General features: G+C 46.6%; 1 protein-coding gene across 5 annotated transcripts in view; it reads left to right on the top strand.

The window, feature by feature from the left end:
- Positions 1–26,870, top strand: part of LOC128686044 (UDP-glycosyltransferase UGT5) — a 255,734-nt gene that overhangs the window by 169,966 nt on the left and 58,898 nt on the right. For all 5 annotated transcript variants that reach the window (XM_070083432.1, XM_070083433.1, XM_070083430.1 and 2 more), the window contains one exon: positions 319–538. In XM_070083432.1, the coding sequence (XP_069939533.1) occupies positions 319–538 (220 nt within the window). The remainder of the gene's footprint in view (positions 1–318; positions 539–26,870) is intronic.

Genomic DNA, 26,870 nt, shown 5'->3' with positions numbered 1-26,870 from the left:
CAAAGACTGCAAGAAAAGAGCTCTTCAGATCATTAATTCTCCACGCATCAACACCTTACACCGTTGGATAAACCAGGGGATCGTTCTGGTCTTATGGTGTGTGTGTGTGTGTGTGTGTGTGTGTGTGTAACACGGGATAACTGAATACTAGGAATCTAGGTATTTTCTCAGCTAGGTTCCTAGCTGAAGCAAATCTCTTCTTGATGTTATTGACATTGTTGTGTATTTTATTCCAACTCATGGAGTTGCTTCAGTTTGTAACATGTAGGTCATATTTCGAGAAACATGGACTTTTATTAACAGTAATTACCTATCCAGGGGATCCTCGACTACGTCTTTTCATCACCCATGGTGGTCTACTGAGCATCCAGGAGGCCACCTATCACGGTATTCCCATCTTGGGAATGCCCATTTTCGTTGATCAGCATCACAATGTGCGGCAGGTGCAAGATGAGGGCTGGGGACGCCATCAAGCCTGGGAGGAACTCACCTACGACCTCTTCCTCCAGAATATCCATCAAGTCATAAATGACACCAAGTAATATTTTTTTGGGTTATATTGCTTTCTGGGGACAGTTGCAGATATACTTAAGTTATATGGAACATAATTATTATAACGTTCCTCTCTAGAGTATCCAAATAACGATAGTTTATTGATTTGTGTTTTTCTATAACTGAAGTCTTAAGATTGCCATATGTAACGAAGGTGCGTCTACCTCAAGTATACTGGCATCACTGGTCTTATTTCAGTCATGCAGAATGGAGAATTCTTTTTCTTCCGTACAGTGACTCATTCACACACGCTATCACTTATGAACAAGAACGAAAGCTCCAATTTTAATTCAGATACTAATTATCAACACGATACATGGAAACCTGCTTCAAAACTCTCAGTTCTCCCTCCACTTAATAGAAATTAAAATGAGCAATTATTGTTATTAAATAAAGATGTTATAAAGCTGAACTATGAACTATGCTACTAAATACATTAGTTACTGGATACTAAGTACAAATTGTCAATTGACAAATACTTCTTAATGGTATAAGTCATTTGAAGCTTGTTGCCATTATTATTATTATTATTATTATTATTATTATTATTATTATTATTATTAGCAAAAAAAGCGCTAGATGAAGGATCATAGAGTAGCAAGGATGGAGAGAACAGGGGTAGAGTTAGAAAAGGCTGTGAGGAGTGCTAAGGAAGTATTATCAAAGTTTGTGTAATAAACCAGATGCTGTCAAAAAGTCAGAAGTTGGGCCGTCAGCAAGGAGGGAAGATAAAGTAAGAGAGTTAGAACAGTGACGACGTTGGAGATAAATTCTGCATACTCATTGAAAGACATGACGTCAAGCATAATAGAATATTACAAACAGGAACCCAATAATTCTCACAGAGTGGAACAGGGCACTTCTCCCTGAGATACCCTTGAGTAAGACAGGTGGGCCCAGTGTGAAGACAGGAGCGCGCAGACTCCCAACCTGGGCATCGATGATAATAAGGAAAGAAAGCTAAACTTGGCTTGATGGAATATAATTTGTTATGATTCATATTGGACCAATGGTATTACCGACGGTTGCGAGAAAAGAAAGGAATAAAAATAAAAATGGGAGGAGGGTGAAGGAGGGGTTGCTCCTCCTGGAAGGAATGTGAGGGTCATCAATAACCTTCTATGCCCAAGAGGACCTCTATGCAGCCAGTAGTACAAATGCAGCATGAAACCCATGCCATACCGTACCGTTCATGTAGGATAGTAGCCTCACATCTGTTGAGCCACCTCGGTGGACAAAAGAGAGGGTGGTCGGTTAGCCACCACAAGGCATACCTCCTTCGGCCACCACTTTCTGGAATCCGACAGGTAGCTTACGAAGGTACATCCATCATCCAAAAGACATCATAAGCCCTTCCCCCTGGAAGACCAGAGAGGGATCGGAACATCTCCAGTTGATCCAGGTTCCACGGCAAACTGCACCTACAAGAACCTCAACGGAATGGGATGGACAACGATATTCTTTCCCCAACCTAGAAACTAGAATGCCTGATGTGAGGACCCAGAGACTGAAAACAGGAAAGGAGAGGGTTAGACAAAGGAGGAATCGGAAAAGAGGGACGGGGAGGATGGGACAGGGGAGGGGGGATTGGGGGTAATTAGGTACAGTGAGATGAAAAAGACCGAAAGGTCCAATTCCTCACACCAAAAGCCTCTTTACCACGACAAGAAACCTTCCATTACAGAGGATTAAAATCCTCTTTAAGGGATATTAACTATGGATCACTGACATTGAATTCTTTAACATGAATTCTCATTTCAAGCTACAGTAACACTAATCATATGCTACATAAAATATCACATAGAATAGGAGTATACTACACAGTACTACGAGTACTACACACCATACCCCAGCAGCATACTCCAGGGACATGAACTGCTCATCACGCACCAGTACCACACAGTATATTCCAGTGCAACAGACAATCCATTAGTGCCACACTACTCACCATGTACAAATGCAACATACCATGCACCAGTACCACTCACAATACACTAGTACCAATACAGACATTACACTGGTACCATACACCATGTATCTAAACTACCCATCATGTACCTGTACCACACACAATACTCTAATACCATGCACCAGTACCACATTCCAAAACAGCAGGACAAGCATCGGATTCTTCTGATGGGTTCAGGGAGCCTTGGGAATCAAAGAAACATCATTATCACCATCATTATCACCATCATTATCACCATCATTTCCTTTAATAACAAAAATGGCAAGTCTTAATGCAACGGATCTTCACTCAATATCAGTCAGACCTGAAATAGCGCCTATGACCTGGAGACTGAGGTATTAACTCTACATGCACATTTGTGCCAATGACGTTGTATGGAAACCATTACAAAATATTGCAAATAGGTCGTATCATGTTATATGCATGACTACCTTCTCATGCAAAAAACTAGGCTTAATAAAAAATAACAATTCACTTACGGTATGGAGTTCTACTAAGTCTGATATCACTTATGTTAATTTATACATGTCAACAATTGTTCTATACACTGTAAGGGGAGTAAAAAAAAGAGAGAGATTTATAATTCATCGATTATATTAAATCAGAAGATAATTATATACAAAGGTAAACAATGAACAGAAGAAAAAGATATATCGTTGTACTAGCAGGCTTCATTCTTCTCAAGTACAGAATTTGGAGGCATCAACAATCACTTAGATTAGCAATGTACTTTGGCACACTGTCACAGGAAGCATTGTTAATCAAATATTTAATGTTAAAATATTTTGAGAACGTATTACAGCTTTTTCAGACACTCAGAGGGAATTTGAAAGAACCATTCAGAGTTATGAAAAAAATATAGAATACATAAGAGAAAAAATAAAAAAATAAAAAAAATAAAATTCAAAAATTGATCTATTGAAGCAAAGGTAATATATACAATGAATTGAAGAAATTCTGATGTGCCAATGGACGTGATAAATAGGTACCAGGATTCACGATGTATTGATGAGAAGTCTCTGTGAGACGATATAGTCACTGGTGGTTGTGACTGTATGAGACGAGGTAGTCACTGGTGGTTGTGACTGTATGAGACGAGGTAGTCAGTTGTGGTTGTGACTGTGTGAGACGAGGTAGTCACTGGTGGACTTCACTGTATGAGACGAGGTAGTCACTGGTGGACTTCACTGTATGAGACGAGGTAATCACTGGTGGCTGTGACGGTGTAAGACGAGGTAGTCACTGGTGGTTCTGACTGTGTGAGACGAGGTAGTCACTGGTGGACTTCACTGTATGAGACGAGGTAGTCGCTGGTGATAATAATCACTTCCAATGATTAAATCAATTGGAGTAATATTGTCCGTCTGTATGTCAGGACAGGCTAACTTGACCTAAGCTGCTTTCAGTGCTGCAACTGTTTCTTTTAAACCCTGGATCTGCACAGACTTAGGCAAATCATCTACTACCACAGATTCTACTGTCTTTTTCCTGTTTCCTAGACCAACAGTGATTCTGGCTAGGTCACATGTCTGTTTACCAGAATTGTGGAAAAAACCAGCTATATCTAACTGTACTTTGGCATAGGGTTGTTTATTCAGTTTCTGCAACACTGTTCTTCTTATGAAGGACCTTTGTGAGCCTTGATCAAACAGTGTTAGCACATTGGTTTTGTGTAATTTATTAGATAACTCAATTCGAGCTATCGGGAGAGCAGTTGCTTTAAACTTATCAATCACATTTAATGCTGTTGCCTATTGACTTCCTGATTCTGTGGAAGTCTTCTGTTGTTCAGCAAAAGTATTTGGGCATAATGCTGTATGATGCATACCCTTGCATTTAAAACACTTCTTCAGTGAGCATTTTCCTCCCTTGTGTTCACCTAAACACTTGATGCATCTTTTCAGCTGATGAACACGTTGTTTACATGCCTCCATTGATGTGTATTGACTACAATACTGTGCCCAATGTGTTCCATCACAAAGTACACATTTTGGTGCACGTTTATGTGTGACAGTCTGTTTACTGTCTGTTGTACTCACAGCTTGATAAATGCCTATATGGGATTTCCCATTCTGTGGTTTAGTGGGAGTAGGTATACTCTTTTTATACTGAGATGAAGGTTTGTTATCCTTAGGATTTGTAGATTTTTTCATCTTGACTCGTTGCTTGCATGCATGAAACTATTGTTTGTAAACCATTGCTAATTTCTTCACAAGTGAAATAGCGTTTATTGAACATAATGTTTAATTGTTCAGTACTTTGTGGTGACAACTTATCCTGTACAATACCACTGATAAACCAATCACATTGCCTTACATCATATTTAGCACCCAAAGATTGTCTAATGTGATTATAAATGCCTGTAAGTCTGAAAAAAACAATGTTTGGGTGGCTTCAAGCTTGATATTAAGACTGCATGTCTAACTCTGGCCTTGTCAGCATCGAAGTAATTGTCTGCTAAGACACGTAAGGCTATTTGATAATTGCCTTTAACCACCGGAAATGACTTAATCAGTTCATAGGGTTCTCCCTTCACAAGACATTTAAGATAATTGAACTTAGCAATCTCATCTATGCCAGTTCGTGAATTTACTATGGATTGAAAACCACTAATGAATTCTTCATAATTATGACCTTGGAAAATAGGTAATGACAAGGTAGGTAAACTTGGTAATGGGACACTTGTTGTTGCAGGTGTAACAGGTGTTTGACCACTAGTTACAGTAGGTCTCTGTGACAGAGTTTTACGGCAAATTGCCTGTACTCCTGTCCACCTTAATTGATTACTAAAAGTATCCAAAACATTTTTAATTTCATCCTCAGATGGATCTGATTCGAGAAATTTCTTTTCATAATCTGTATAGTCTGAATTAATTATTTTCAGACGTTGTGTAAGTAATTCAAATTTAACCTCAAGATCATCAAAATCTATGTTTGTATCTAGAGTTAATCCTATACAGACTGAAATTAGATTTTCTAATTGTGTAATCTTAGTCTGTAAAGACTGAAACTGAGTTTTCAAACAAGCCATTTTAATGGTATTCTGAAAATTTTAGCACCACACTTAGAGTGTTTAAAAAACACTGTACTGCTAAAAACAGCTGAGTTTTTGTTATGCTTAAGTCAGCAATAATCGAGTCAGACACTACTGACCCACTAAGCTTAACCTCAGGGTCAATGACCATGAAGGGTACACAGTACATATGGCTGGTGTTTATGGCTTGAGTTTGCTGTGTCAGCCTGACCACGATGATTAACGTAAATAACGACATTATACACTTTATTCACTATACACTATAAATGTCACTGTACAACTGTAAATCACACGTGTATATTTCTTACTCATATATAAATGTCACTGTTAATATATATATGAAAGCTTACACTTTATATATAATTTCCTTTAATATAACAGTTATATCTATAAGAAACTTTAACACAATCTCGTCTCTTAATTTGTCTATAAACATTATAAACACTATGTGTATATATGCTCAGACAAACTGACGGTCATCTGGCTTGTTTATGTGGTCAGCGTTTCTCAAGCTTGAGAGCAGTGGATGATGGGTGACATCCCCCATTTTCTTGTTGGGTGAATCACCCAGCTCCCGTTTTCTTTGGGTGAACGCTGGGCCATCTCCCGTTTTCTTTTGGCTGCCCATTCTCTGTGATTGAGTCTGGAGGGACTGATATATACTGATTTATATTGTAAAACACTAGTTTTAAAGCTTTTCTCGAAGGACCTTGACTCGTAGGTTATTTGTACACTGTAGTACAACATATTTGGACCACAGTGTGGCCTTTATCCGGTTCGAGCACAACCAAATTGCTGAGAAATGGTCCACCAGCTAAGGTTAAAGATTAAATATAGGGAGTACTTAGCTGATAAGACAGCTATCGCCCACACAGCCACCCATGCAGACGAGGTCTTGAGAAGCTGTCTCATCCACTTCTTAATGGGCTGAAATAAAGTATATTAAGTATGATTATAAATTACCCCTAGGGGGTGTTATGTCAGCATATTTCATTCGCTGATTGCTAACATACTTGTGTGGACTCAAAAGTCCGCACCTTCTTGTGGACCTGCGCAGTCCCCCTTACTACAAGAAATTCGTAACCTACCTTGCTCTCGTACCATGAGCTGTGGTGTTCACACCTTCGACAGGTATCGGTGACTTGATAGAAGCTGATGTGTCCTTTGACATCCACGTCTTCCATAGTCTAGGAATACGCACACTGGTACACTATGTTCCACAAGGTTTGTCTTTATTGTTCACAATCTTATCACTAAAGAAGCTGATCACACTTCTCTGTATGTGTTTATTGTGTTTTGTGAGACACTTTGTTCACACTAACACATGGATCAGTGTTCTTTGTTGGTTATCCAGGCGTCAGTGTGACTCCCAGTAGGGTGAAAAGTAATCTGACCTCACAGCGTCCTACGCCACTACAGTGCCCCTCGAACATAAAGGAAAAGCTGACCTAGTACCTTTTGATTCCTTGCTAAATTTCCTCCATGAAGCAAAGCAGAATGCTTGATTCTTGCTGTCTTAAGCATAGACAACAGTGTACACTATCTTTACCATGGTAATAAAGTGGGAGCAGGATTTTCCTTAATTGTCCTGCTAAGGTAAGATATGGACTGTCTTTTATTAATACACTTTGCAACACGGGAGTCTTGCAAGGAGTGGCGGTCGCTTGACCACGTCACATACTTGTACTGCATCTGGGATCAATTACTTGCTGTAGCAGTAAATAAGATGCTTGCCCCTTCTGAGAGGGCTGGGCCCCTCAGGGTTGAAAGGGGCTGACAGGGGCTGTAGGGGGTTGATACCCCCCTCTGGAGAAAATTTCCCCACATTTGTGTGGGGGAGGGAGAGTGAGTGGGATGGATGGTAGGGGTGTGTGGGGGAGGGAGAGTGTGTGGGATGGATGGTACGGGTGTGTGGGGAAGAGTGAGTGGGGTGGATGGTAGGGGTGTGTGGGGGAGGTAGAGTGGGCTGGATGGTAGGGGTGTGTGGGGGAGGGAGAGTCGGCTGGATGGTAGGGGTCTGTTGGGGAGGGAGAGTGGGCTGGATGGTTGGGGAGGGAGAGTGGGCCGGATGGTGGGGGTGTGTGGGGGAGAGGAGAGTAAGTGGGCTGGATGGTAAGGGTGTGTAAGGGAGGTAGAGTGGGCTGGATGGTAGGGGTGTGTTGGGGAGAGAGAGTGGGCTGGATGGTAGGGGTGTGTTGGGGAGAAAGAGTGGGCCGGATGGTAGGGGTGTGTTGGGGAGAAAGAGTGGGCTGGATGGTAGTGGTGTGTTGGGGAGAGAGAGTGGTCTGGATGGTAGGGGTGTGTGGGGGAGGGAGAGTGGGCTGGATGGTAGGGGGTGTTGGGGAGGGACTGTGGGCTGGATGGTAGGGGTGTTTGGGGGAAGGAGAGTTGGCTGGATGGTAGGGGTGTGTTGGGGAGGGAGTGTGGGCTGGATGGTAGGGGTGTGGGGGGAGGGGGAGTGGGCTGGATGGTAGGGGTGTGTGGGGGAGCCAGAGTGGGCTGGATGGTAAGGGTGTGTTGGGGAGGGAGAGTGGGCTGGATGGTAGAGGTGTTTGGGGGAGGGAGAGTTGGCTGGATGGTAGGGGTGTTTGGGGGAGTGAGAGTTGGCTGGATGGTAGGGGTGGTTTGGGGAGGGAATGTGGGCTGGATGGTATGGGTGTGGGGGAGGGAGACTGAGCTGGATGGAAGGGGTGTTTGGGGGAGGGAGAGTGGGCTGGATGGTAGGGGTGTGTTAGGGAGGGAATGTGGGCTGGATGGTAGGAGTGTGAGGGGAGGGAGAGTGGGCTGCATGGTAGGGGTGTTTTGGGGAGGGAGAGTGGGCTGGATAGTAGGGGTGTGTTGGGGAGGGAATGCGGGCTGGATGGTAGGGGTGTTTGGGGGAGGGAGAGTTGGCCGGATAGTAGGGGTGTGTTGGGGAGGGAATGTGGGCTGTATGGTAGGGGTGTTTGGGGGAGGGAGAGTTGGCGGGATGGTAGGGGTGTGTTGGGGAGGGAATGTGGGCTGGATGGTAGGGGTGTGGGGGGAGGGAGAGGGGCTGGATGGTAAGGGTGTGCGGGATAGCCAGAGTGGGCTGGATGGTAGGGGTGTGTGGGGAAGGGAGAGTGAGTGGGGTGTATTGAGAGTTAATTTTAATAATTATTATATGGTGTAGTGAAAAGTTTTCAACAATTGCTGCGCCACTTCAGTGATCAGCCTTTCAAATATTCCTTCTACACCTTATACATTAAGAACTTACCATAAGACTACATAATAACAGGTGTCTCAACATGTTCTCTAACACGGGAGTGTTGTCAAGAGTCCCAACATATTCTCTAACACGGGAGTGTTGTCAGGTGTCTCAACATGGTCTCTAACACGGGAGTGTTGTCAGGTGTCTCAACATGGTCTCTAACACGGGAGTGTTGTCAGGTGTCCTAACATGGTCTCTAACACGGGAGTGTTGTCAGGTGTCCTAACATGTTCTCTAACACGGGAATGTTGTCAGGTGTCCTAACATGGTCTCTAACACGGGAGTGTTGTCAGGTGTCCCAAGATGGTCTCTAACACGGGAGTGTTGTCAGGTGTCCCAACATGTTCTCTAACACGGGAGTGTTGTCAGGTGTCCCAAGATGGTCTCTAACACAGGAGTGTTGTCAAGTGTCTCAACATGGTCTCTAACACGGGAGTGTTGTCAGGTGTCTCAACATGGTCTCTAACACGGGAGTGTTGTCAGGTGTCTCTACATTGTCTCTAACACGGGAGTGTTGTCAGGTGTCTCAACATGGTCTCTAACACGGGAGTGTTGTCAGGCGTCCCAACATGGTCTCTAACACGGGAGTGTTGTCAGATGTCCCAAAATGGTCTCTAACACGGGAGTGTTGTCAGGTGTCCCAACATGGTCTCTAACACGGGAGCGTTGTCAGGTGTCCTAACATGGTCTCTAACACGGGAGTGTTGTCAGGTGTGTCAACATGGTCCTTAACACAGGAGTTTTGTCAGGTGTCCCAACATGGTCTCTAACACGGGAGTGTTGTCAGGTGTCTCAACATGATCTCTAACACGGGAGTGTTGTCAGGTGTCCCAACATGGTCTTTAATACAGGAGTGTTGTCAGGTGTCCCAACATGGTCTCTAACACGGGAGTGTTGTCAGGTGTCTCAACATGGTCTCTAACACGGGAGTGTTGTCAGGTGTCCCAACATGGTCTCTAACACGGGAGTGTTGTCAGGTGTCTCAACATGGTCTCTAAGATGGGACTGTTGTCAGGTGTCCCAACATGGTCTCTAACACGGGAGTGTTGTCAGGTGTCCCAACATGGTCTCCAACACGGGAGTGTTGTCAGGTGTCCCAACATGGTTGCTAACACGGGAGTGTTGTCAGGTGTCTCAACATGGTCTCTAACACGGGTGTGTTGTCAGGTGTCCCAACATGGTCCCTAACACGGGAGTGTTGTCAGGTGTCCCAACATGGTCTCTAACACGGGAGTGTTGTCAGGTGCCTCAACATGGTCTCTAAGACGGGAGTGTTGTCAGGTGTCCCAACATGGTCTCTAACACGGGAGTGTTGTCAGGTGTCTCAACATGGTCTCTAAGACGGGAGTGTTGTCAGGTGTCCCAACATGGTCTCCAACACGGAAGTGTTGTCAGGTGTCCCAACATGGTTGCTAACACGGGAGTGTTGTCAGGTGTCTCAACATGGTCTCTAACGCGGGAGTGTTGTCAGGTGTCCCAACTTGGTCTCTAACACGGGAGTGTTGTCAGGTGTCTCAACATGGTCTCTAACACGGGAGTGTTGTCAGGTGTCTCAACATGGTCTCTAACTCGGGAGTGTTGTCAGGTGTCCCAAGATGGTCTCTAACACGGGAGTGTTGTCAGGTGTCCCAACATGTTCTCTAACACGGGAGTGTTGTCAGGTGTCCCAAGATGGTCTCTAACACAGGAGTGTTGTCAAGTGTCTCAACATGGTCTCTAACACGGGAGTGTTGTCAGGTGTCTCAACATGGTCTCTAACAAGGGAGTGTTGTCAGGTGTCTATACATTGTCTCTAACACGGGAGTGTTGTCAGGTGTCTCAACATGGTCTCTAACACGTGAGTGTTGTCAGGTGTCTCACCATGGTCTCTAACACGGGAGTGTTGTCAGGCGTCCCAACATGGTCTCTAACACGGGAGTGTTGTCAGATGTCCCAAAATGGCCTCTAACACGGGAGTGTTGTCAGGTGTAACAACATGGTCTCTAACACGGGAGCGTTGTCAGGTGTCCTAACATGGTCTCTAACACGGGAGTGTTGTCAGGTGTGTCAACATGGTCTTTAACACAGGAGTTTTGTCAGGTGTCCCAACATGGTCTCTAACACGGTAGTGTTGTCAGGCGTCTCAACATGATCTATAACACGGGAGTGTTGTCAGGTGTCCCAACATGGTCTCTAATACGGGAGTGTTCTCAGGTGTCCCAACATGGTCTCTAACACGGGAGTGTTGTCAGGTGTCTCAACATGGTCTCTAACACGGGAGTGTTGTCAGGTGTCTCAACATGGTCTCTAAGACGGGAGTGTTGTCAGGTGTCCCAACATAGTCTCTAACACGGGAGTGTTGTCAGGTGTCCCAACATGGTCTCCAACACGGGAGTGTTGTCAGGTGTCCCAACATGGTTGCTAACACGGGAGTGTTGTCAGGTGTCCCAACATGGTCTCTAACGCGGGAGTGTTGTCAGGTGTCCCAACATGGTCTCTAACACGGGAGTGTTGTTGGGTGTCCCAACATGGTCTCTAACACAGGAGTGTTGTCAGGTGTTCCAACATGGTCTCTAACACGGGAGTGTTGTCAGGTGTCCCAACATGGTCTCTAACACGGGAGTGTTGTCAGGTGTCCCAACATGGTCTCTAACACGAGTGTTGTCAGGTGTCCCAACATGGTCTCCAACACGGGAGTATTGTCAGGTGTCCCAACATGGTGTCTAACACGGGAGTGTTGTCAGGTGTCTCAACATGGTCTCTAACACGGGAGTGTTGTCAGGTGTCCCAACTTGGTCTCAAACACGGGAGTGTTGTCAGGTGTCCCAACATGGTCTCTAACACGGGAGTGTTGTCAGGTGTCCCAACATGGTCTCTAACACGGGAGTGTTGTCAGGTGTCTCAACATGATCTCTAACACGGGAGTGTTGTCAGGTGTCCCAACATGGTCTTTAATACAGGAGTGTTGTCAGGTGTCCCAACATGGTCTCTAACACGGGAGTGTTGTCAGGTGTCTCAACATGGTCTCTAACACGGGAGTGTTGTCAGGTGTCCCAACATGGTCTCTAACACGGGAGTGTTGTCAGGTGTCTCAACATGGTCTCTAAGATGGGACTGTTGTCAGGTGTCCCAACATGGTCTCTAACACGGGAGTGTTGTCAGGTGTCCCAACATGGTCTCCAACACGGGAGTGTTGTCAGGTGTCCCAACATGGTTGCTAACACGGGAGTGTTGTCAGGTGTCTCAACATGGTCTCTAACACGGGTGTGTTGTCAGGTGTCCCAACATGGTCCCTAACACGGGAGTGTTGTCAGGTGTCCCAACATGGTCTCTAACACGGGAGTGTTGTCAGGTGTCCCAACTTGGTCTCAAACACGGGAGTGTTGTCAGGTGTCCCAACATGGTCTCTAACACGGGAGTGTTGTCAGGTGCCTCAAAATGGTCTCTAAGACGGGAGTGTTGTCAGGTGTCCCAACATGGTATCTAAGACGGGAGTGTTGTCAGGTGTCCCAACATGGTCTCTAACACGGGAGTGTTGTCAGGTGTAACAACATGGTCTCTAACACGGGAGCGTTGTCAGGTGTCCTAACATGGTCTCTAACACGGGAGTGTTGTCAGGTGTGTCAACATGGTCTTTAACACAGGAGTTTTGTCAGGTGTCCCAACATGGTCTCTAACACGGTAGTGTTGTCAGGCGTCTCAACATGATCTATAACACGGGAGTGTTGTCAGGTGTCCCAACATGGTCTCTAATACGGGAGTGTTCTCAGGTGTCCCAACATGGTCTCTAACACGGGAGTGTTGTCAGGTGTCTCAACATGGTCTCTAACACGGGAGTGTTGTCAGGTGTCTCAACATGGTCTCTAAGACGGGAGTGTTGTCAGGTGTCCCAACATAGTCTCTAACACGGGAGTGTTGTCAGGTGTCCCAACATGGTCTCCAACACGGGAGTGTTGTCAGGTGTCCCAACATGGTTGCTAACACGGGAGTGTTGTCAGGTGTCCCAACATGGTCTCTAACGCGGGAGTGTTGTCAGGTGTCCCAACATGGTCTCTAACACGGGAGTGTTGTTGGGTGTCCCAACATGGTCTCTAACACAGGAGTGTTGTCAGGTGTTCCAACATGGTCTCTAACACGGGAGTGTTGTCAGGTGTCCCAACATGGTCTCTAACACGGGAGTGTTGTCAGGTGTCCCAACATGGTCTCTAACACGAGTGTTGTCAGGTGTCCCAACATGGTCTCCAACACGGGAGTATTGTCAGGTGTCCCAACATGGTGTCTAACACGGGAGTGTTGTCAGGTGTCTCAACATGGTCTCTAACACGGGAGTGTTGTCAGGTGTCCCAACTTGGTCTCAAACACGGGAGTGTTGTCAGGTGTCCCAACATGGTCTCTAACACGGGAGTGTTGTCAGGTGTCCCAACATGGTCTCTAACACGGGAGTGTTGTCAGGTGTCTCAACATGATCTCTAACACGGGAGTGTTGTCAGGTGTCCCAACATGGTCTTTAATACAGGAGTGTTGTCAGGTGTCCCAACATGGTCTCTAACACGGGAGTGTTGTCAGGTGTCTCAACATGGTCTCTAACACGGGAGTGTTGTCAGGTGTCCCAACATGGTCTCTAACACGGGAGTGTTGTCAGGTGTCTCAACATGGTCTCTAAGATGGGACTGTTGTCAGGTGTCCCAACATGGTCTCTAACACGGGAGTGTTGTCAGGTGTCCCAACATGGTCTCCAACACGGGAGTGTTGTCAGGTGTCCCAACATGGTTGCTAACACGGGAGTGTTGTCAGGTGTCTCAACATGGTCTCTAACACGGGTGTGTTGTCAGGTGTCCCAACATGGTCCCTAACACGGGAGTGTTGTCAGGTGTCCCAACATGGTCTCTAACACGGGAGTGTTGTCAGGTGTCCCAACTTGGTCTCAAACACGGGAGTGTTGTCAGGTGTCCCAACATGGTCTCTAACACGGGAGTGTTGTCAGGTGCCTCAAAATGGTCTCTAAGACGGGAGTGTTGTCAGGTGTCCCAACATGGTATCTAAGACGGGAGTGTTGTCAGGTGTCCCAACATGGTCTCCAACACGGGAGTGTTGTCAGGTGTCCCATCATGGTTGCTAACACGGGAGTGTTGTCAGGTGTCCCAACATGGTCTCTAACACGGGAGTGTTGTCAGATGTCTCAACATGGTCTCTAACACGGGAGTGTTGTCAGGTGTCCTAACATGGTCTCTAACACGGGAGTGTTGTCAGGTGTCCTAACATGTTCTTTAACACGGGAGTGTTGTCAGGTGTCCCAACATGTTCTCTAACACTGGAGTGTTGTCAGGTGTCCCAAGATGGTCTCTAACACGGGAGTGTTGTCAGGTGTCTCAACATGGTCTCTAACACGGGAGTGTTGTCAGGTGTCCCAACATGGTCTCTAACACGGGAGTGTTGTCAGGTGTCTCAACATGGTCTCTAACACGGGAGTGTTGTCAGGTGTCTCAACAATTTCTCTAACACGGGAGTGTTGTCAGGTGTCTAAACATGGTCTCTAACACGGGAGTGTTGTCAGGTGTCTCAACATGGTCTCTAACACGGGAGTGTTGCCAGGTGTCTCAACATGGTCTCTAACACGGGAGTGTTGTCAGGTGTCTCTACATTGTCTCTAACACGGGAGTGTTGTCAGGTGTCTCAACATGGTCTCTAACACGTGAGTGTTGTCAGGTGTCTCACCATGGTCTCTAACACGGGAGTGTTGTCAGGCGTCCCAACATGGTCTCTAACACGGGAGTGTTGTCAGATGTCCCAAAATGGTCTCTAACACGGGAGTGTTGTCAGGTGTCCCAACATGGTCTCTAACACGGGAGCGTTGTCAGGTGTCCTAACATGGTCTCTAACACGGGAGTGTTGTCAGGTGTGTCAACATGGTCTTTAACACAGGAGTTTTGTCAGGTGTCCCAACATGGTCTCTAACACGGGAGTGTTGTCAGGCGTCTCAACATGATCTCTAACACGGGAGTGTTGTCAGGTGTCCCAACATGGTCTCTAATACGGGAGTGTTGTCAGGTGTCCCAACATGGTCTCTAAGATGGGAGTGTTCTCAGGTGTCTCAACATGGTCTCTAAGACGGGAGTGTTGTCAGGTGTCCCAACATGGTCTCTAACACGGGAGTGTTGTCAGGTGTTCCAACATGGTCTCCAACACGGGAGTGTTGTCAGGTGTCCCAACATGGTTGCTAACACGGCAGTGTTGTCAGGTGTCCCAACATGGTCTCTAACACGGGAGTGTTGTCAGATGTCTCAACATGGTCTCTAACACGGGAGTGTTGTCAGGTGTATCAACATGGTCTCTAACACGGGAGTGTTATCAGGTGTCCCAACATGGTCGCTAACACGGGAGTGTTGTCAGGTGTCCCAACATGGTCTCTAACACGGGAGTGTTGTCAGGTGTCCCAACTTGGTCTCTAACACGAGAGTGTTCTCAGGTGTCCCAACATGGTCTCTAACACGGGAGTGTTGTCAGGTGTTCCAACATGGTCTCTAACACGGGAGTGTTGTCAGGTGTCCCAACATGGTCTCTAACATGGGAGTGTTGTCAGGTGTCCCAACATGGTCTCTAACACGGGAGTGTTGTCAGGTGTCTCAACATGGTCTCCAACACGGGAGTATTGTCAGGTGTCCCAACATGGTCTCTTACACGGGAGTGTTGTCAGGTGTCTCAACATGGTCTCTAACACGGGAGTGTTGTCAGGTGTCCCAACATGGTCTCTAACACGGGAGTGTTGTCAGGTGTCCCAACATGGTCTCTAACACGGTAGTGTTGTCAGGTGTCTCAACATGGTCTCTAACACGGGAGTGTTGTCAGGTGTACCAACATGGTCTCTAACACGGCAGTGTTGTCAGGTGTCCCAACATGGTCTCTAACACGGGAGTGTTGTCAGATGTCTCAACGTGGTCTCTAACACGGGAGTGTTGTCAGGTGTCCCAACATGGTCTCTAACACGGGAGTGTTGTCAGGTGTCCTAACATGGTCTCTAACACGGGAGTGTTGTCAGGTGTCTCAACATGGTCTCTAACACGGGAGTGTTGTCAGGTGTCTCAACATGGTCTCTAACACAGGAGTGTTGTCAAGTGTCCCAATATGGTCTCCAACACGGGAGTGTTGTCAGGTGTCCCAACATGGTCTCTAACACGGGAATGTTGTCAGGTGTCCCAACATGGTCTCTAACGCGGGAGTGTTGTCAGGTGTCTCAACATGGTCTCTAAGACGGGAGTGTTGTCAGGTGTCCCAACATTGTCTCTAACACGGGAGTGTTGTCAGGTGTCCCAACATGGTCTCCAACACGGGAGTGTTGTCAGGTGTCCCAACATGGTTGCTAACACGGGAGTGTTGTCAGGTGTCTCAACATGGTCTCTAACACGGGAGTGTTGTCAGGTGTCCCAACATGGTCTCTAACTCGGGACTGTTATCAGGTGTCCCAACATGGTCTCTAACACGGGAGTGTTGTCAGGTGTCCCAACATGGTCTCTAACACGGGAGTGTTGTCAGGTGTCTCAACATGGTCTCTAACACGGGAGTGTTGTCAGGTGTCCCAACATGGTCTCTAACACGGGAGTGTTGTCAGGTGTCCCAACATGGTCTCTAACACGAGAGTGTTTTCAGGTGTCCCAACATGGTCTCTAACACGGGAGTGTTGTCAGGTGTCCCAACATGGTCTCTAACATGGGAGTGTTGTCAGGTGTCTCAACATGGTCTCTAACACGGGAGTGTTATCAGGTGTCCCAACATGGTCTCTAACACGGGAGTGTTGTCAGGTGTCCCAACATGGTCTCTAACACGGGAGTGTTGTCAGGTGTCTCAACATGGTCTCTAAGACGGGAGTGTTGTCAGGTGTCCCAACATTGTCTCTAACACGGGAGTGTTGTCAGGTGTCCCAACATGGTTGCTAACACGGGAGTGTTGTCAGGTGTCCCAACATGGTCTCTAACGCGGGAGTGTTGTCAGGTGTCCCAGCATGGTTGCTAACACGGGAGTGTTGTCAGGTGTCCCAACATGGTCTCTAACGCGGGAGTGTTGTCAGGTGTCTCAACATGGTCTCTAAGACGGGAGTGTTGTCAGGTGTCCCAACATGGTCTCTAACACGGGAGTGTTGTCAGGTGTCCCAACAATGTCTCCAACACGGGAGTGTTGTCAGGTGTCCCAACATGGTCTCCAACATGGGAGTGTTGTCAGGTGTCCCAACATGGTCTCTAACGCGGGAGTGTTGTCAGGTGTCTCAACATGGTCTCTAAGACGGGAGTGTTGTCAGGTGTCCCAACATGGTCTCTAACGCGGGAGTGTTGTCAGGTGTCTCAACATGGTCTCTAAGACGGGAGTGTTGTCAGGTGTCCCAACATGGTCTCTAACACGGGAGTGTTGTCAGGTGTCTCAACATGGTCTCTAAGACGGGAGTGTTGTCAGGTGTCCCAACATGGTCTCTAACACGGGAGTGTTGTCAGGTGTCCCAACATGGTCTCTAACACGGGAGTGTTGTCAGGTGTCCCAACATGGTCTCCAACACGGGAGTGTTGTCAGATGTCCCAACATGGTTGCTAACACGGGAGTGTTGTCAGGTGTCTCAACATGGTCTCTAACACGGGAGTGTTGTCAGGTGTCCCAACATGGTCTCTAACACGGGAGTGTTATCAGGTGTCCCAACATGGTCTCTAACATGGGAGTGTTGTCAGGTGTCCCAACATGGTCTCTAACACGGGAGTGTTGTCAGGTGCCCCAACATGGTCTCTAACACGAGAGTGTTTTCAGGTGTCCCAACATGGTCTCTAACACGGGAGTGTTGTCAGGTGTCCCAACATGGTCTCTAACACGGGAGTGTTGTCAGGTGTCTCAACATGGTCTCTAACACGGGAGTGTTATCAGGTGTCCCAACATGGTCTCTAACACGGGAGTGTTGTCAGGTGTCCCAACATGGTCTCTAACACGGGAGTGTTGTCAGGTGTCTCAACATGGTCTCTAACACGGGAGTGTTGTCAGGTGTCCCAACATGGTCTCTAACACGGGAGTGTTGTCAGGTGTCCCAACATGGTCTCTAACACGGGAGTGTTGTCAGGTGTCCCAACATGGTCTCTAACACGGGAGTGTTGTCAGGTGTCCCAACATGGTCTCTAACACGGGAGTGTTGTCAGGTGTCCCAAGATGGTCTCTAACACGGGAGTGTTGTCAGGTGTCCCAACATGGTCTTTAACAACTGATACACACTGACATATGTCATGGACGATATTCCCAACAACTTTGAATATTCAAGGAACTAGGGAACGTAATAAGAAAATAGTGTACTATAATATTGAAAGAAATAATATCTCAGCTAGTCAAGAAAATTTAGCTGAATACACATCTAGGTATACAAACTGAAAATGTATACATATACATAAAGATGAAGAAATAAAGAACGTATTTATTAAAAATTATTGTATTAAAATTATAATGATAATTAATAGAAATAAGATACTTTTTTGTAATAATTATAGTTCAGTTAAGAAATATGCTAATAAACAGGAAAAAGCAGTCAGAGGTCCGTCTTTTCAGGACGAAAACAGAAAAACATATATATACAGAACTACCTTTGTTAGTGTTGGTGTGTGCTTGTATGTCTACTCACCTAACTTTGGCTGCATGGGACGATTCATAGCTCCTGGCCCCGTGTGTGTGTGTTTGTGTGTATGTGTGTGTGCGTGTGTACTCACCTAATTGTGCTCACCTAAAAGTTGTTGCAGGGGTCGTGACTCAGCTCCTGGCCCTCTTCTTCACTGGCCGCTACTGGGTCCTCCTTCTCCCTGCTCCATGAGCTTTATCATACCTTGTCTTAAAGCTATGTATGGTTCCTGCCTCCACTAAATCGCTTGCCAGACTATTCCACTTCCTAACGACTCTGTGGCTGAAGAAATACTTCCTAACATCCGTTTGACTCATCTGAGTCTTCATCTTCCAATTGTGACCCCTTGTTTCTGCGTCCCATCTCTGGAACATCCTGTCTCTGTCCACCTTGCCCACCCGTCTGGACCTGTGTGTGTGAATGTACTCACCTAGTTACTCACCTAGTTGAGGTTGCAGGGGCCAAGTCCGAGCTCCTGGCCCCGCCTCTTCACTGATCGCTACTAGGTCACTCTCCCTGAGCCGTGAGCTTTATCATACCTCTGCTTAAAGCAATGTATGGATCCTGCCTCCACTACATCGCTTCCCAAACTATTTCACTTACTGACTACTCTGTGGCTGAAGAAATACTTCCTAACATCCCTGTGATTCATCTGTGTCTTCAACTTCCAACTGTGTCCCCTTGTTAATGTGTCCAATCTCTGGAACATCCTGTCTTTGTCCACCTTGTCAATTCCACTCAGTATTTTGTATGTCATTATCATGTCCCCCTATCTCTCCTGTCCTCCAGTGTCGTCAGGTTGATTTCCCTTAACCTCTTCTCGTAGGACATACCTCTTAGCTATGGGACTAGTCTTGTTGCAAACCTTTTCTCTTTCTCTAGTTTCTTTACGTGCTTGGCTAGGTGTGGGTTCCAAACTGGTGCCGCATACTCCAATATGGGCCTAACGTACACGGTGTACAGGGTCCTGAAAGATTCCTTATTAAGGTGTCGGAGTGCTGTTCTGAGGTTTGCTAGGCGCCCAAATGTTGCAGCCGTTATTTGGTTGATGTGCGCTTCAGGAGATGTGCCTGGTGTTATACTCACCCCAATATCTTTTTCCTTGAGTGAGGTTTGTAGTCTCTGGCCCCCTAGACTGTACTCCGTCTGCGGTCTTCTTTGCCCTTCCCCAATCTTCTTGACTTTGTACTTGGTAGGATTGAACTCCACGAGCCTATTGCTGGACCAGGTCTGCAGCCTGTCCAGATCCCTTTGTAGTTCTGCCTGGTCATCGATCGAATGAATTCTTCTCATCAAATTCACGTCATCTGCAAACAGGGACACTTCAGAGTCTATTCCTTCCGTCATGTCGTTCACAAATACAAGAAACAGCTCTGGTCCTAGGACTGACCCCTGTGGGACCCTGCTGGTCACAGGTGCCCACTCTGACACCTTTCCATGTACCTTGACTCGCTGCTGTCTTCCTGACAAGTATTCCCTGATCCATCGTAGTGCCTTCCCTGTTATCCCTGCTTGGTCCTCCAGTTTTTGCACTAATCTCTTGTGTGGAACTGTGTCAAACGCCTTCTTGCAGTCCAAGAAAATGCAATCCACTCACCCCTCTCTCTCTTGTCTTACTGCTGTCACCATGTCATAGAACTCCAGTAGGTTTGTGACACAGGATTTCCCGTCCCTGAAACCATGTTGGCAACTGTTGATGAGATCGTTCCTTTCTAGGTGTTCCACCACTCTTCTCCTGATAATCTTCTCAATGATTCTGCATACTATACATGTCAGTGACACTGGTCTGTAGTTTAGTGATTCATGTCTGTCTCCTTTTTTAAGATTGGGACTACATTTGCTGTCTTCCATGCCTCAGGCAATCTCTCTGTTTCGATAGATGCATTGAATATTGTTGTTAGGGGTACACACAGCGCCTCTGCTCCCTCTCTCAGGACCCATTTGGAGATGTTATCTGGCCCCATTGCCTTTGAGATATCTAGCTCACTCAGAAGCCTCTTCACTTCTTCCTCGGTTGTGTGCACTGTGTCCAGCACTTGGTGGTGTGCTCCACCTTTCCGTCTTTCTGGAACCCCTTCTGTCTCCTCTGTGAACACTTCTTTGAATCTCTTGTTGAGTTCCTCACATACTTCACGGTCATTTCTTGTTGTCTCTCCTCCTTCCTTCCTTAGCCTGATTACCTGGTCCTTGACTGTTGTTTTCCTCCTGATGTGGCTGTATAACAGTTTCGGGTTAGATTTGGCTTTCACTGCTATGTCGTTTTTATATTATCGTTGAGCCTCCCTTCTTATCTGTGCATATTCGTTTCTGGCTCTACGACTGCTCTCCTTATTCTCCTGGGTCCTTTGCCTTCTGTATTTCTTCCATTCCCTAGCACACTTGATTTTTGCCTCCCTGCACCTTTGGGTGAACCATGGGCTCATCCTGGCTTTTTCATTATTCCTGTTACCCTTGGGTACAAACCTCTCCTCAGCCTCCTTGCATATTGTTGCTACATATTCTATCATCTCATTAACTGGCTTCCCTGCCAGTTCTCTGTCCCACTGAACCCCGTTCAGGAAGTTCCTCATTCCTGTGTAGTCCCCTTTCTTGTAGTTTGGCTTCATTCGTCCTGGCCTTCCTGCTTCCCCCTCCACTTGTAGCTCTACTGTGTATTCGAAGCTTAAAACCACATGATCGCTGGCCCCAAGGGGTCTTTCATATGTGATGCCCTCGATATCTGCACTACTCAAGGTGAATACTAAGTCCAGTCTTGCTGGTTCATCCTCTCCTTTCTCTCTCTTGTAGTGTCCCTTACGTGTTGGTACATGAAGTTTTCCAGTACCACCTCCATCATCTTAGCCCTCCATGTATCTTGGCCGCCATGTGGCTCCAAGTTCTTCCAATCGATCTCCTTGTGGTTAGTCACCCATGATCAGGAGCTTTGCTCTGCTTGCACGAGCTCTTCTGGCCACTACAGCCAGTGTGTTAACTATCGTTCTATTGCTCTCGTCGTACTCTTGCCTTGGCCTCCTGCTGTTCTGTGGTGGGTTATACATCACTGCTATTACCACCTTGGGACCTCCAGAGTGAAGCGTTCCCACTATGTAATCCCTTTCTTCTCTGCTGCCTCCTCTCTCCAGTTCATCAAAATTCCATCGGTTTTTGATCAGCAATGCCACTCCTCCACCCCCCTGTTCCCTCTGTCTTTCCTCAGGATCTGGTATCCCGTTGGAAAGATGGCATCTGTTATCATACCTGTAAGCTTGGTTTCTGTGAGAGCTATGATGTCCGGTGATGCCTTTTTGACTCTTTCGTGCCACTCCTCCCACTTATTTGTTATTCCATCAGCGTTTGTGTACCATACGTTCAGTTTCCTTTCCAACACTGCGGTTTGGGGGGGCCTGTGAGGGTGGGAGACCTGGTAGCATACTGTGGGATTCTATAGTTCGGTGTTGGGTGGAAGCTATGGGTATGGATTGTAGTGTGTGTGTGTGTGTGTGTGTGTGTGTGTGTGTGTGTGTGTGTGTGTGTGTGTGTGTGTGTGTGTGTGTGTGTGTGTGTGTGTGAATGTTTGTGTGTTTGTATGTGTGTATACTCACACATGACTCAGGGGTCGAGTCTTAACTCCTTGTTCCGCCTCTTCACTGGTCGCTATTAGGTCCTCTCTCTTCCTGCTCCATGAGCTTTATCATACTTCAGCCTCCACTACCTCACTTTCCAGACTATTCCGCTTCCTGACAGCTCTATGGCCCCTAACATCCCTGTGACTCATCTGAGTCTTCAACTTTCAATTTTGACCCCTTATCGGTGTGTCTTATGTACCCCCTGTCCTTCCTGTACCCCAGTGTCATCAGGTCGAGTTCTCTTTTAACCTTTCCTCGTAGGACATGTCTCTTAGCTCCTGGACTAGTCTTGTTACAAACCTTTGCACTTTCTCCAGTTTCCTGACGTGCTTGGCCACGTGAGGGTTCCAAACTGGAACTGCATATTACAATAAGGGCCTGACGTACACGGTGTACAGAGTCCGGAACGATTCTTTACTGAGGTGTCGGAATGCTGTTCTTAGGGTCGCTAGTTGCTCATATGCTGTAGCAGTTATTTGGTTGATTTGTGCCTCAGGAGATGCGATCGATATTATATACACTACATGATCCTTTTCCTTGAGTGAGGATTGTAGTCTTTTGTGTGGAACCCTGCTCGTCACAGGCGCCCACTCTGACACCTCATCACGTTCCATGACTCGCTGCTTCCTTCCCGTCAGGTATTTTTCTGATCCATTGCAGTGCTTGTGTGTGCATACTCTCCTGGTTGCAGGGATCGATTCATAGCTTCTGGTCCCGCCTCTTCATTGGTAGCCACTAGGTCACTTCCTCCCTGCTCCATGAGCTTTAACATACCTCTTCTTAAAGCTATGTATGGATCATGCCACCACAACCTCGCTTTCCAGACTATTTCACTTCCTGAAAACTCTGTGACTGAAGAAATACTTCCTAACATCCCTGTGACTCACCTGGGTCTTCAACTTCCAATTGTGACCCCTTGTTGCTGTGTCCCATCTTTGGAACATCGTATTTCAGTCCACCTTTAGTTTCCTCTCAGTATTTTATATTTTGTTATCATGTCTCACCCTGTCTCTCCTGTCCTCCATTGTTGTCAGGTCGATTTCCCTTAACTTCTCCTCGTAGGACATGCCCTTTAACTCCGAGATTAGTTTCGTAACAAACCTTTGCAGTTTCTCTAATTTCCTGATGTTCTTGGTCAGGTGTGGGTTCCAAACTGGTGTTGCGTACTCCAATATGGACCTGATGTACACGGTGTACAGTCCTGAATGACTCTTTAATGGGATGTCGGAATGCTATTCTTAGATTTACTAGTCGCCCGTATGCTGCAACAGTTATTTGGTTGATGTGCGCTTCAGATGTGTTCGGTGTTATACTCACCCCAGGATCCTTTTCCTTGAGTGAGGCTTGTAGTCTTTGACCTACTAGACTGTATTCTGTGTATGGTTTTCTTTTTCCTTCCTGATATTAATGACTCTGCACTTAGCACTGGCTGGATCAGGCCTTTAGCCTGTCCAGATCCCTTTGTAGTCCTGCCTGGTCTTCCTCCGACTGAATTCTCCTCATTAACTTGGCATAGTTTACAAACAGAGACACTTCTGAGTCTATTCCTTCCATCATGTCAGTTACATATTCCAGAAACAGAACCTGTCCTAGGACTGACCCCTGTTGAACCCCGCTCGTCACAGGCGCACACTCGACTCCTCGTCGCGTATCATAAATCGCTGATTCCTTCGTGACAGGTATTCTCTGATCCATTGAAGTCCCTTATCTATTATCCCTACCTGGTCCTCCAGTTTTTGCACTAATCTCTTGTGTGAAACTGTGTCAAAAAGCCTTCTCATAGTCCAAGAAAATTTAATCTACCCAACCGTCTTTGTCTTGTCTTACTGCTGTCACCTTTTCATAGAACACCAGTAGATTTGTGACATGGGATTTCCCGTCCCTGAATCCATGCTGGTTGTCGTGAATCAGCTCATTCGCTTTTCGCTGCTCCACCACTCTTCTCTTAGTAATCTTCTCTATGACTTCCATACTATACATGTCAATGATACTGGTCTGTAGTTTAGTGATGTGTGTCTGTCTCCGTTATTTAAAATTGGGACTACATTTGCTGTCTTCCATACCTGAGGGAGCCACCTAGTTTCCATAGAAGTGTTGAACATTGTTGTTAGTAGTACACAGAGCGCCTCTGTTCCCTCTCTCAGGACCCACAGAGAGATGTTATTGGGCCTCATTGCCTTTCAAGTATCTAGTTTACTTAGCAGCTTCTTCATCTCTTCCTCGCATGTATGTAGTGTGTCCAACACTTAGTGGTGAACCACACCTCTCCATCTTTCTGGAGTCATTTCTGCCTCAAATGTGAATACTTCTTTAAATCTCATATTGAGCTCCTCACATACTTCTCGGTTGTTTCTTGTGAACTCCTCCTTCCTTCCTGAGCCTGATTACCTGGTCGTTGACTGTTGTTCTCCTTATGTGACTGTACAAAAGCTTTGGTTCGGACTTGACTTTTGATGCTTTGTCATTTTCGTATTTTAGTTGAGCCTCCCTCTTTACCTGTGCATATTCATTTCTGGCTCTTTGACTACTCTTCTTACTCTCCTGGGTCCTTTGCCTCCTCTCCTTCCATTTTCTAGCGTATTTAGTTCAGCCCTCTCTACACCAAGCCAGTGTGTGTGTGTGTGTGTGTGTGTGTGTGTGTGTATCTGTCTGTCTGTGAGTGTGTAATGTGTGTGTGTGTGTGTGTGTGTGTGTGTGTGTGTGTGTGTGTGTGTGTGTGTGTGTGTGTGTGTGTGTCTGTCTGTCTGTCTGTCTGCCCGTGAGTGTGTAATGTGTGTGTGTGTGTGTGTGTGTGTGTGTGTGTGTGTGTGTGTGTGTGTGTGTGTGTGTGTGTGTGTGTGTGTCTGTCTGTCTGTCTGTCTGTCTGTGAGTGTGTAATGTGTGTGTGTACTCACCTATTTGTACTCACCTATTTGTGGTTGCAGGGGTCGAGTCTTAGCTCCTGGCCCCGCCTCTTCAGCGGTTGCTACTGGGCCCTCTCTCTCCCCGCTCCATGAGCTTTATCAAACCTCGTCTTAAAACTGTGTATGGTTCCTGCCTCCACTACGTCATTTTCTAGGCTATTCCACTGCCTTACAACTCTATGACTGAAGAAATACTTCCTAATATCTCTCTGACTCATTTGTGTCTTCAACTTCCAATTGTAGCCTCTTGTTTCTGTGTCCCCTCCCTGGAACATCCTGTCTTTGTCCATCTTGTCTATTCCATGCAGTATTTTATATGTCGTTATCATGTCTCCCCTGACCCTCCTGTCCTCCAGTGTCGTCAGGCCGGTTTCCCTTAATCTTTCTTCATAGGACATTCCCCTTAGCTCTGGAACTAACCTTGTCGCAAACCTTTGTACTTTCTCTAGTTTCTTGACGTGCTTTATCAAGTGCGGGTTCCAAACAGGTGCTGCATACTCCAGTATGGGCCTGACATACACGGTGTACAGTGTCTTGAACGATTCCTTACTAAGGTATCGGAATGCTGTTCTCAGGTTTGCCAGGCGCCCATATGCTGCAGCAGTTATCTGGTTGATGTGTGCTTCTGGAGACATGCTCGGTGTTATACTCACCCCAAGATCTTTCTCCTTGAGTGAGGTTTGCAGTCTTTGGCCACCTAGCCTATACTCGGTCTGTGGTCTTCTGTGCCCTTCCCCTATCTTCATGACTTTGCATTTGGCAGGATTAAATTCGAGAAGCCATTTGCTGGACCAGGTGTCCAGTCTGTCCAGGTCTCTTTGAAGTCCTGCCTGGTCCTCATCAGATTTAATTCTCCTCATTAACTTCACATCATCTGCAAACAGGGACACTTCTGAGTCTAACCCTTCCATCATGTCGTTCACATATACCAAAAATAGCACTGGTCCTAGGACCGACCCCTGTGGGACCCCGCTCGTCACAGGTGCCCACTGTGATACATCATTACGTACCATGACTCGTTGTTGTCTCCCTGTCAGGTATTCTCTGATCCATTGCAGTGCCCTTCCTGTTACATGCGCCTGATGCTCTAGCTTCTGCACTAATCTCTTGTGAGGAACTGTGTCAAAGGCCTTCTTGCAGTCCAAGAAGATGCAATCAACCCACCCCTCTCTCTCGTGTCTTACTTCTGTTATTTTATCATAAAACTCCAGAAGGTTTGTGACACAGGATTTGCCTTCCATGAATCCGTGCTGGTTGGCATTTATACTCTTGTTCCGTTCCAGGTGCTCCACCACTCTCCTCCTGATAATCTTCTCCATAATTTTGCATACTATACACGTCAATGACACAGGTCTATAGTTTAGTGCCTCTTTTCTGTCTCCTTTTTTAAAAATGGGAACTACATTTGCCGTCTTCCATACCTCAGGTAGTTGCCCAGTTTCCAGGGACGTGTTGAAGATTGTGGTAAGTGGCATGCACAACATATCTGCTCCCTCTCTAAGGACCCACGGGGAGATGTTGTCCGGTCCCATTGCCTTTGAGGTATCGATGTCCCTTAGCAGTTTCTTCACCTCCTCCTCATCTGTATGTATGTCGTCCAACACTTGTTGGTGTATTCCTTGCTGGTGTCCCCATCTGGTCTGTCCCCCCAGAGTCCTTCCTGTCTCTACTGTAAATACTTCCTTAAATCTCGTGTTGAGCTCCTCACATACCTCTTGATCGTTTCTTGTGAATTCTCCACCTTCTTTCTTCAGCCTTATCACCTGGTCCTTGACTGTTGTCTTCCTCCTAATGTGGCTATACAGCAGTTTCGGGTCAGATTTGACTTTCGATGCTATGTCGTTTTCATACTGTCGCTGGGCCTCCCTCCTTATCTGTGCATACTCGTTTCTGGCTCTTCTACTAATCTCCTTGTTTTCCTGGGTCCTATGCCTCCTGTACCTTTTCCATTCTCTGTTGCACTTAGTT

Source organism: Cherax quadricarinatus, chromosome 9 (assembly GCF_038502225.1).
Source record: "Cherax quadricarinatus isolate ZL_2023a chromosome 9, ASM3850222v1, whole genome shotgun sequence".
Classification (NCBI taxonomy): domain Eukaryota; kingdom Metazoa; phylum Arthropoda; class Malacostraca; order Decapoda; family Parastacidae; genus Cherax; species Cherax quadricarinatus.
This window is presented reverse-complemented; position numbering and strand designations above follow the sequence as displayed.